Source organism: Spea bombifrons, chromosome 2, assembly GCF_027358695.1.
Source record: "Spea bombifrons isolate aSpeBom1 chromosome 2, aSpeBom1.2.pri, whole genome shotgun sequence".
Classification (NCBI taxonomy): domain Eukaryota; kingdom Metazoa; phylum Chordata; class Amphibia; order Anura; family Pelobatidae; genus Spea; species Spea bombifrons.
The window spans coordinates 99084266-99096824 of record NC_071088.1 but is presented as its reverse complement, the minus strand read 5'-3'; the positions used below and the strand labels follow the sequence as shown (position 1 = coordinate 99096824).

The 12559-nt window shown below is 38.5% G+C and overlaps 1 protein-coding gene across 1 annotated transcript; it reads left to right on the top strand.

Annotated features, from left to right (window-relative positions):
* Nucleotides 1-243: 243 nt before the first annotated feature.
* CLDN10 (claudin 10) lies at nt 244-10780 on the top strand. Its single transcript, XM_053457621.1, has 5 exons — nt 244-472; nt 6625-6786; nt 7328-7406; nt 8395-8505; nt 10591-10780. Exons 1-5 carry the CDS (start codon nt 259-261, stop codon nt 10709-10711), a joined length of 687 nt encoding a protein of 228 aa, XP_053313596.1. The 5' UTR covers nt 244-258; the 3' UTR covers nt 10712-10780.
* Nucleotides 10781-12559: the final 1779 nt, after the last annotated feature.

Below are 12559 nucleotides of genomic sequence, written 5' to 3'. Positions count from 1 at the left end.
GCAGGTGGCTTTTAGGGACTGGAAACATGTATACTTGTATTTCATTATAGTTGTGTCTCCACCTTACTCTTTACCCCCAGCTAAAAATCCTAAGCACCTCAGCAGAGTTTTGGCCGTTGAAGCATGAAAACCATGCTTTACAAGGCACATTATATTTTTGCTTCATGTGTAATTTCAATAGATTACAGATAATGCAGAGTGCGTCCACCTGTGTGCTTCACTTTAGTACACACAGTGCTTAGACATTATACCTGGAATATGATTGGGATGCACGTATTAGCTTTAATATTTTGTATTTCTGGGACCGGAGCAGTTATTGGTGCCATCACGTCAAATGAATGGAAGGTGACAAGCCGAGCTACCTCTGTCATTACCGCCACTTGGGTCTTTCAGGGTCTCTGGATGAACTGTGCCGGGAATGCTCTGGGCTCATACCACTGCAGACCCCACTTAACCCTCTTTAGGCTGGAAGGTAAGAACTGTCCAAGATCGTTTTTTTTAAGGTGAGCACTTATTATATACTTTTTAAAACAATTCTCATAATGAAACTAAATAGACTGTGAATTCTTATGCCAATTGTATTCAGAATAACTTTATTTATATATATATATAGACATATTCCTTGCTGCAGATGTTTTTTAAACACTGTTTAATTATTACGCACGTTTTACCCATCATTATTCTTTATGAATAGAATCCTCAACAGTCTATGAAAACAAACTTATAAACAAATGTTAATAATTTTAATTAACTTACAATGGATGAGACTTTTTATGTGAAAATTGTGCTATGTGCATATATATATATATATATATATATATATATATAATACACACACAAGTATATTGAATACCGCAATTCTTAAAAAACCTGCAATTGCCAACATACCCCTAGTATAAAATATTTCTAAATATATTAATAAAATCTGCCTTCTTGATGTAACACTAAAAACACAAAGAAAGCCTCTCTGCTAAGGAAACTAAGTTACAAACCATATTGCCAAATAAAAGTGTTTTGGAGTTAAATAATAGCTATTAAAATATTTTCAACTTGTGTTCTGTTTGGAAAACAATTAATTCAATTAATAATTCAGAACAACACTGGTAAAGTAGACGTGTCAACTACAAAATATTTTAAACTTTACATACATCAACAATGTCATTTAAAAAAAGTTTTTTTAACAGAGTGCAGTCAATCATGTAAATTTATTTAATGTTTAGTTTTTTTATTAAACGTTATTTTTTTTCCTCGAAGGTAGGTTTTTCTTTCTTCCCTTTGTGTTCTATTGGTTCAAAAATGTACTAAAACTGCTTTATTTATGTGGCTGGGTACAGACCCAGTCTATAATATGATGGCTTAGTGGCCATGTTTTGAAAAAACTTTGTATATTTAGTAATGTCTATCCACAATATGATATATTTTTGTGTATTTGTGTTTGATATAGGTGGAATTACCAGTATGTACACCTTTTTAATTAGGGCTCATTAATTTGTTGTGTTGTCCACGCTCCACCGGTAATAAACATACGGGAAGCATGATAAACAATGCTCTAAAAGCTATGATACGTTTTGAACACCAGTCAGCTATGAGATCTTTAAGATCCTTACAAAAATTGATCTTTCAAATTGTCTATATTGGTTCTTTGGTTTATTGTAGTACTTTTTCGATTGCTCTATTAACTAATTATAGTTTTATCAATAATCAGTATGGCATTGTACTTGATAAAGGGTGCTTCATATTCTTGAAAGCTTATCCTAAAATAAATGTCTATTAAAAAATATATTATACTTAATTCTTACAATCATGCCGCTGGACCAACATGTCAATTCAACAAGATTTTTCAAGATATTTTAATTACATATTTGTGTTAGACCATAGTAATCAGATAACACGTTCCTAGCCGTTTTTTTAATAAAAAGTCTGTTATTTTATTTGTGTAACAATATCATGGGCTAAAAATACAATACTAAATAACAAGGTATAGAGATGAGACATTATGTGCTCCAAATAGAGGGGGGAAAAAATCATATTTTTATGTTCTCTTGATTTTGCTCCTCTAAAAAGTGGTGGCCGCCAACTCTTTTGGTTCATCTCATACAACACAGTTGCCACAACAAATATTGTATCATACAACCATCCTACTAGGTTACTGGTTAACTCAGCCTGTTGACCTTACATGGTGCCAACATAACTTCATTGATATTTAACATTGAAAAGATTTCTATTACTTTTGACCCTATTTGTAATTGGCTCCACCAAGTCCAAGCAGATAATGACCTTGAGTCACCAACCTCCTATGAATTTGTATTACATTCTTAGGGTTTATATGTGCGTACATGATTGGGACTCTTGCTTCTGTACTATTTGTCACTATTTGTCTTTGAATGTTTCTCAGAAGAAACTTAATTTGGCTTGACATGCCATGAAATGTGCATACAATAGTTAATGTCATTGTAAAATTGATTTTATTGAACTGTAACCTTAAATAGTGTATTAAACAAATAGAAAAAAAGCATGGATGCCAACTGTCAATCACCTGGTTCATTAATTACACTATGTTGTACTGCATCCACATAACTCATCAAAATTATATAACATAATGGATCATGACAGAATCTTCATCTCTAAATTACATTAACAATTTACTTAAAAATGTAGTATGTATCAATGTATCAACGTTGATAGGGTTTTATTGTCAGTAGAGTTAAAGGCTTTAACCAAAATATAGTGTTTTATTTTAAATAGTTCTCTCTCTCTCTCTCTCTCTCTCTCTCTCTCTATATATATATATATATATATATATATATATATATATATATATATATATCGTATCTCACAAGAGTGAATACACTCCTCACATTTTTGTAAATATTTTATATCTTTTCATGTGACAACACTGAAGAAATGACGCTCTGCTACATTGTAAAGTAGTGAGTGTACAGTCTGTATAACAGTGTAAATTTGGTTTTCCCATCAAAATAACTCATCACACAGCCATTAATCTCTAAACCTTGGCAACAAAAGTGAGTACACCACTAAGTGGCCATTTTCCCTCCCCAGTGTCATGTGACTCGTTAGTGTTACAAGGTCTCAGGTGTGAATGGGGAGCAGGTCTGTTAAATTTGGTGTTATCACTCTCACACTTTCTCATACTGGTCACTGGAAGTTCAACATGGCACCTCATGGCAAAGAACTCTCTGAGTATGCTCTACATAAAGATGGCCTAGGCTATAAGAAGATTGCCAAGACCCTGAAACTGAGCTGCAGCACGGTAGGCAAGACCATACAGTGGTTTCACCGGACAGGTTCCACTCAGAACAGGCCTCGCTATGGTCGACCAAAGAAGTTGAGTGCACGTGCTCAGCATCATATCCAGTTGCAGTGGCGGAACTACCAGGGTCGCAGGGGTCGCGACTGCGACCGGGCCCTGGCGTTCTGCCAGTCAAGGGGGCCCAGGGGGTGCCGAGCGGTTGCTGAAAACAACCGCTCGGCACCTGTTGGGCCCCCCTGACTGACAGAACTCCAGGACTCCTCTGCTCCCCGCCGCCGCTGCTGCCGGCCTCAGCGCTACCCAGGCTGCAGTGTTGGGAGCGTGAGACGTCTGTCTCACGTCATATGCCGGCGCTCATCAGTGAAGCCGTGCGCAACGAGACAGAGGCCTCGCGCCCCCACCACAGGTAAGTGACCTACAAAGGGGGGTAGGGAGGGAGAGGATAGATTGTGAGAAGGGGGGAGTGGATAGATTGTGAGAAGGGGGGGTAGCTCGTGAGAAGGGGGGAGAGGATAGATCGTGAGAAGGGGGGTATGGGGGGAAAGGATAGATTGTGAGAAGGGGAGGTAGGGAGGGAGAGGGTAGATCGTGAGAAGTGGGGTTAGGGAGGGAGAGGGTAGATAATGAGAAGGGGGGTAGGGAGGGAGAGGGTAAATCGTGAGAAGGGGAGGTAGGGAGGGAGAGGGTAGATCATGAGAAGGGGGTTTAGGGAGGGAGAGGGTAGATAATGAGAAGGGGGGGTAGGGAGGGAGAGGGTAGATAGTGAGAAGGGGGGGTAGGGAGAGGGTGGATAGTGAGAAGGGGGTAGATAGGTTGGGGGTGGGTGGGTGGTGCGGCCCTTAACAGATTCTCGCACCGGGGCCCTGAGGTTTCTAGTTACGCCCCTGTCCAGTTGTCTTTGGGAAATAGACATATGAGTGCTGCCAGCATTGCTGCAGAAGTTGAAGGGGTGGGGGGTCAGCCTGTCAGCAATTGTGGAACCCCCTGATGAGTGGCACCTGGGGTGGACCCCCCCTGCCCTCCTTAAGTAAGCCACTGCATATTGTTTGTGATAAACAATAGAATGGCTCATTGTTAAGTATCCAACTCGACTGAACATGGAAAATGCAAAAATATAGCACCTATAGCATCCTGGTGCACCAACTATCTTCCCAAAGTTTTTATAATGCTGAACAATTGTCTAGAAACATTTTTATTGATGTCATAGGGGTTACATTTTACTTAACTGGTGAATACAAGATGAGTTTAAGCGTTTCTCATACACAGTGACTCAGCAGGTGTCGGACAGAGACGTGGACGGCTGAAAAAGGATTTTCTGCCTCATTACACTGCTTGCAGTATCTGTTGAAATCACTAGAAAAGTGTAAGAAGCGTTTGTTAAATCATCAATCTACTAACAAAACATGTGTAACATTTCCCCTACATACACACTTTTGGATTTTTCAGCATGGTAAACTGTTTTTTCCCCCCATTTCTAACTTTGTGAGGTTTGTCAGCATTCATAGATCTGAAGCACACGAGTTGCATGCTGGGGCTAGAGCTCTCTAACCACTAATTTAGAAGCAAGCATAAACATACTTGGATGAACAATTTATTTATGAAGCAATCCTGTTTTGTGCCAGGCATTTCATGTTTGCTGTGTTTGTTCATTAAAGAGCCACAAGCAAGGAAAAAAAGACAAAAATAGATTTGTACAGGCTTAAGCAGGCAAACCCTGAGGGGGGAGAACATTGGCCTGGCTAATAAACAGTACACACAGCTACAGAAATGTAACATTAAAAAAGGGAAGTGCCACATGGAATATGCGGTTACCACATATACGCAAACAAGTCTATTTGTCATATATAGTATAGTGAGGTTTTTTTCTACAACTTGCCTTACTACTTCTTAGACTGTACGCTCTTCGTGGTAGGGACCTCCTTTTATAATGCGTTCATATTATCTAATGCACATATTGTATGTCTGCACTTATGGCAGCTCTTCTTTGTTATACTGTAAACTGCAGGGGCACACTAAGCCTGGTGTTGCAGGTGCACAGCACCTTCAGGCACCCGGTAACCAAGGTGCTCAGTAGTCTCACCTAACATGAGTTACTTGACCCTGCAGGGGGACAGCAGCACAGAAGCTTGTACAGAGTGTGAGCTAAAGACATGCTTTGCGCAAGGTAAGAATGTGTGCATATGCGTAAGTATGAGTGTCTTCATGTAAGTGTATGGTGCTAGAGTGAGTGTGTGTGTTTGGTGTGAATACACAAGAGTGAATACTTCAATCTATGACTGTATAGTGGGTGTGTTAGTGTTAGCATGAATGTTTGTGTATATGGTGTTAAAGTGAACAATGTTTCATGTATCATGCATATACACACACATCCCTTACCCATACATATACACTAACTATACTTTACTCATATACACACTCACTTCTGCCTCCTGCTTTGCCATCAACTAAAGTCCACTTCCACAGCCACCAAATTTACACACACGATAACATATCCAAACACCCCCACATGTGCTAATGTTATAAGACACACATGCAGATGGCTTCTCAAACATACATACATGCACACACACATTCACCCTTGCCCTTACACATAAACATCCTGGCTCATCCTGGGGTGACTGATGCCTTGCCAACCATTGGAGGTGGCAGTACACCATACCATGGTGAGTGAGTGTGTGTGTGTAAGGGTATGGTGTCAGAGCCAGTGTGTATGTTGGTCTTAGAGTAAGTGAATGTGTGTAATGTATGGAGGGAGTGTGTCACTGTATGTTGGGAGAGTGTGTGTGTTAGTGTATGGTGTTGGAGTGAGTGAATGTGTGTATATGTATGAAGTTAGAGTGAGTATGTGGATATATGAAGTGAGTTTGTCACTTTATGGCGTTACACTTAGTGTATGTGTTAGAGTGAATGTGTCTGTGGTGTTAGAGTGAGAGTCTGTAAATGCATGATGTTAGAGTGAGTGTGTGTTACTAAATGATGTTAGCAGGAGTCTGTTTTACTGTATGGCATAAGTGTGTATGTGTTGGCAGTTTTATAATGTGAAAGTGTGAAAGTGTATGCTGTTAGCATATGTGTAATGTTAAGTCACCTAAACTTTCAGGACCTCAAACATCTCCTCTTCAGATCTGAAGCTCACAAAGCTTATGTGTCTTCATCTTTTTTGTGTTGGTTCAATAAAAATATCAACTTTTTATAATGTACCTATTATTCTTTAAAAATGACAAATTACTTATTTGCAGGATATTCTGTTATGTCAGGTACAAAATGCTTCAAAAGATACGGTGCAGTATATGGAAAATCTTTAATTGTTAACAGAAGAAAAACAAGCAATTGAATATGTGTCTAATCTTCAGGTTTTATGCAGGCCTGTAGAGCACTAATGATTTCTGCTATATGTTTGGGATTCTTTGGAACTATATTCGGATTTATTGGGATGAAGTGCACAAGAATTGGAGGAAGTGACCAAACAAAAGCTAAAATTGCCTGTTTAGCTGGACTTTTATTCATTTTTTCAGGTGAGTCATTTTGATTTACTTTAATTTACTCAATAAATTAAAAGCTTAAAAACAGTTCTTGAAAGGTAAAATTAACCAATGTACAGACCTGATGTGATTTCTAGATTAAGATGGATTTCCAATTTACATGTGATTGTAAATTAGTTACTCAAATACGAATTGTCACATATCTATAAACAATTTATATATATATATATATATATATATTATTATTATTATTATAATTAAATATATATATAATGTTATTCCATTATATGTAATATATGTTGCTACTATACATGCTGTGGACCTCTCCATGTCTTTGTCCATTGTGGATAAAGATGTCTTAATTGAATAGTTATCTTCTCTCACAAGCGTTTCTAAACATCGGAAAATATTGCAATAAGAATTAAAGTTGAAATAACGATATAATAACATAGGTAATCGATGACTGTCACTGCTAGATTCAGTTATTGATTTATGCCAAAAGGGATAAACCCTGATCAAATAAGATCAACCAAAGGCTATGTAATTTGATTTGTTTCAACCTGATATCTTGCAGGTATATGTTCTTTAACTGGTTGTTCCCTGTATGCACACAAAACCACCAGTGAATACTTCGATCCGTCTGTACCTCAAAAGTAAGAGTAATCATCTATGACAAAATTGAAAACCTGTTATAGACGCTACAGAGGCTTGTTTGAACTTTGGTACAGAAACAAGAACCTCAGCTGTTGGAGTTTAGGTGTCACTTGAGTACCTTTGGCAATACAGTTTATATTAAACCTGCATAATGGGAGAGTGAGTTCTATACTTAATTTATTACTTAGGTAGCTGGTATTGGACAGAGTTGGATCTACATGCAAAATTCTTGGCTGGTTATTCCTGCAGGAATTGAATTCCAAGCAGATCTTGCTAGGACATTGCAACTTAAGGTTGATTTTATAGTCAGCCTCTCCAAAGTCAGCCTTCTAGAAGTGTCCACCTAGAAGGACTAAATCCATAAACAAAGTGACAGGTGCAAATCAACCCTGTTTCAAGAAGATATTTAATTATCTTACCTTAATTCTCTAAACAACATTAGACATATTTGTTGGACACAATACCTGAAATATTGGTTTAGAAATGTTCTTCACCTGGCAGGCAATATATTTTATACATTTCTTTATTTTGCTAGGTTTTGATTTTAGTCCATGGTAGGCTCGGGATTCATCAACATTCTCAGTATAATGTTAGCGGAGGACTTATCACAGGGCAGCATTATTCAGCTCTCTGATAATGAAAGGGTAAAAGTTGCTCCATTTGTCGCACATCCACAAATTTGCAAACCAATTCTTCTACTTTCTGCTGATTCAGATGGTCTACAGACTTGTACTAGTGAAACAAAAGAACCCAGATTTGTACATCTGTCAGTAGACTGGAGCCACATTCATGTCATTTTGGTTTACTAGTTCTAGGTACAATAGCTTTGAAAGTCAGACGGGGTGCGATCGCTATGCGTATTGTCATCATATATGTAAAAAGTGCCACTGTATTCACCGGCCTAGTCACAGAATGATCATCAGACACATGAATGTTCTGTAATGTTTGAATGCTATTGATTTAATATATAGCTCTGTTTTTCTGCAGATATGAGTTTGGGACAGCATTGTTTGTCGGGTGGGCTGGAGCTGCACTTTGCTTGGTGGGTGGCTGCATCTTCTGTGCTACCCTTGTTGCTGAAAGAAACCAGCAGCCACGGTAAAAATTTAATATTTTTTAATATGAGCTCGATACTGATTCTTATTTTTATAACCGTGAAACTGCCACTGACCACTGGAACTTAACTCTTCTTGGAGCATCCTACTTAGATGTTGTTAGGGCTGTAGATGAACCCTTCGTGTGTCCCTCAAGAGCCTAATAGATGGATCTTTGTCTTAGATTACAAAAGTAGTCACGACCACCATGATTGTGAAGAACAAATTGAACATTTTATTGTTGTAAAACATAGCCTTATATATCCACATAATTGCACTAACATTGATAAACAGGCATATGTAGACAACCCAACCATAATCCCCTGTAGCTACTGAATCTCCCCCTGGCAGCCATCCTGTTAATGGGATTCGTTTACACAATGGAGTTCCTGCCTGTGCTATCTTTCTTTGACAGCCAGGCTGGAGCCATCTCTGACTACATTTGGGGCCCTGTATGACAGGTCATTCTGTCACAAATTTTCTTCAGTTACTGCTGTTGATGGACATAAACCAGTTTCCTTTCCCAGATTTCTTGGATTCCATTATCACATTATCATAGGAATACATGCCATAATTTGCATTACTATAATTAGTATCATTACAGAAAGCCAACCTATTTGCCAGCATAGAAAACCAATGCCTGTCATGCTAAGTCACTAAATGTGAATGTTTCAAAGGAGGCACTCCAGCCATCATATGTGTAATAATGTATATGATACCTGAGCGTCTCCTTGAATCTGAATCCCCCTATGTATTTGGTCTCTTACTTTGACCATAGTTTCTTGGCTTCCAGGAGATGCCTTTGGCCTAACACATCTCCTGCTTACCTGTGTGCACAAATAACAGTATATTTGCAGGCGATTCCGATACTGGTTCCAACGAGACCCTCAACTCCATTGCACAGCACCCACATTTATTTCAATTGGAGCAATTTCTTACATGAAATAATTTGTATCGAAGTACTAAAAATTACGTTAATATGTATTTTGTGTAGACTACATGAAACTTTCCATATTAATAAAATTACTGATACACATTGTACAGTGCTGTGGAATATGATGGTGCTAGATAACAACAAATAGTAATAATAATAATCATTTCTACCATCTCACATGGGTTGTGAATTGTTGGCCCATGGCTAGATTCCTGGGGCACAATTACACTCCCAGTCCCATTTGTTACTGAATAATGGCACACTGGCTAGATCTGCCATGATATTCCAAATGGTTAGTTTGCCTAATCTGGAGGGAATTTGCTGCTTCCCCTCTAATAGCATATCTGTCGGCTTTTGAGTTTCTTTTGTTGGGACATCAAGCATGCTCTGTTCAGATTACATGAGCTGTCTACGCTGCCTGGTTCATTCTACACCCATGTTCACCTTTCAGTAGAAACATAGAAATGTAGAATTTTATGGCAGATAAGATCCATTTGTGCCATATAGTCTACCGGATTTTCCTGATTTGGTAGCCCTCTCCCAAACGCTCTCCAATGTGTCAATATCCTTGTGGATATGGGATCTCCAGAACTGTATATAATACTTTAGGTGAGGTCTAACCAGAATAGTTGAACCACCCTCCTCTTCCTGCTACCAATTAATCATTTCTAACTGAGATTCCTTCTCTTCATCTTACTCTATAAAAACTGTGCCAAAGTATTTATTTAGGAAGTCAGCTAGATCTTTATTGCATGTTACTACATGATTTGCTTGCTATTTACAAAGCTCTGCAACTGCACCTGCTGATCTAGTGGTGATCTCTGCTGATCTCTACTCCCTCGTGCTAGAGCAACAGAAACAGCCCCCGCCAAGCATAAAATGATATGAATAAAAAAGGAGTGATCAGTATGCTAGAACAAATCTATAGAAAGACGATAGATGTTGGACAGTGGTCTTCACATAAACATGGTCAACTAGAAAACGAATTTCCCAAGTGCCTGTATGAAATTGATGAGCATAAAAATGCTGTTAATATAGTAATCAATGCTAATGACTTTTGATAATTAGTTACTAGTCAGAATTATTTTCGGTATATGGGTATTATAAAAATAAATTCCTGTGAGAAAAAACGTATTTCCAATATCTTCTCTACAGAACGGACTATTCATATGCAGCAGCATCAGTGATCACTTCAAGGACAAGACCCTCCACAGCAGCGAATCGGATATCCACTCCCAGATCCTCAAATGAATTTAACAAAACAGCTTATGTTTAAAGCAATTTGGCCAACAATAATGACATCATACAATTGTTATTTGTATACAAAGCAAGGATTGCTTCTTTTGAGACTTAATCCATGCATTTCTTGTCCATTCCATTGTGGGCTTTTCTTCAGTGTTTCTCACCAGTTAGATTCTTAACCTTTCAATAACTGTCAGCCATATTTTCCCTTATTTTGTCCTCTCTTTCAAGGAATCCTTTTTATGCCCTTCCCCTACCCTGTTTTATGTGCAGTTGCCGTATGCGCCATTTTTTTCTGCACACACATTCCACATGTTGCTAAACAGCATATACAAAGTGCTACCCTGCAATATGTGGGATGTATAAGAACTGGGAATCAGTTGTACAAACCATGTGTTGTATGTCCGCGTTTTACACGTGCCAATCGGTAATATGAGACGCATACAGGTCCTGGAAGAAATGGCAGCACTAGTTTTAGTATTATGCCCCATCTGTATCTTTGATCTTGTTCTATGTCTCTGATATGTCTCACCAATAACTGGGTGTTTTTTTTACTGCCTCGTGGAAGACAATGCACATGTCATCATTTCTTATCAGAAGAAGGAGAAGATTCCAACACAGGAAATTAAAAGCTACTGGCAAGTTATAAAGCTTATAAATGGCTTTTTCTGCCTTGCCGTCATGCAACACAATCTATGGAGTGGTCTGTATAAGGCTCAATCCCCAGAGGGGTTTTCTTAAATGTACGACAATGGCAAGTTGACAATTTAAAGGAATATTAACAACCTATTTCTAATTTCAGTTTATGTCTTATGTAAAAATAAAGGCAGTCTCCAGCATACATCAAGGAAAACAATGTGTTAACATCCCATAGAACCAAAGTTGCTTTTTGGTTCATGTGTTAAGCCTTGCTTGTTAGTCTAATACTGGCTTTCTACTCTAGCAGATTATAGGCTTTATCTAAACATCAGTGGATTCCAGACTGTGATCACTAAGGAAAAAAGCTACATTGTAATCAATAGAAAACTATTAAGCAATTTAAAAGCAAGTATCAGCGTGACTTCTATGGACTTCCACACTGTAGAAAGCTGAAATAAACACCTTGCTTATGCGCTATGTAACTCCTGAATTAGAAGTTGCATTCTACATAGACTTATTTATTACAATTCCTGAATTATATTCTAAACTTGATACTAAACTAGATACTTGATCCTCACACCATCCATCAATGAAAGAGCGCAGGGATGTGCTGTCACCCCAGTGCCCTGCCTTCGATATGGTGGAAAGGGAAAGATGGGTTGATTTTGATTTAGATGTGGAATCAGCATGTTGGGCTGTGATTACAAGATGTGTTTGCTCAGTGCGAAGGTGCATTTGAAAATTAGTGAATTTTTCTTGGATTAGTGCACTTAACATGTGATCTGCTTTTTTAGTATAAGTCAGGAGTTCAGACCCCTATATCTCACTTCATTGTATAATGATGTGTCTTGTAGCTGGGTATCCCTGTGGGTGTCTGCCTTGCTTGGTTTCCAATCAACCCAGAAATGATATGGGCTTTGTTCAACTTTACCTACTCCTGCAAGGACATAAACCACCAGCAGTGCTTAGCTTGTGGCTGAAGCCAGGGGCTGCCCTGTGACGGCTCTCCTGGCCATGTCCTGTAATGGCTTTAATTCTTCCCATGGTCTGCCAGTTACAGAACTACCTGATGGCCAGTCTGATGTAGAATAACGTACTTGCTCCAGATACCAGTTTCAGCTGAATATGTAACATGCAAGACACCATCCGTCCCATTTTACTATCCTGTAATTCGCTGTTGCATACTTATATTCTCAGAGTTTTGCCAATAGTCAAAGAACATGCATTTATGCATATCATAGAC

Bases quoted from the DNA above. Each gene is read 5' to 3' on its own strand.
- CLDN10 (XM_053457621.1), top strand. From the start codon at position 259: ATGATTGGGATGCACGTATTAGCTTTAATATTTTGTATTTCTGGGACC. The intron at 473-6,624 runs GTAAGAACTGTC...TCTAATCTTCAG, and splicing joins AACCCTCTTTAGGCTGGAAG to GTTTTATGCAGGCCTGTAGA. The intron at 6,787-7,327 runs GTGAGTCATTTT...GATATCTTGCAG, and splicing joins ACTTTTATTCATTTTTTCAG to GTATATGTTCTTTAACTGGT.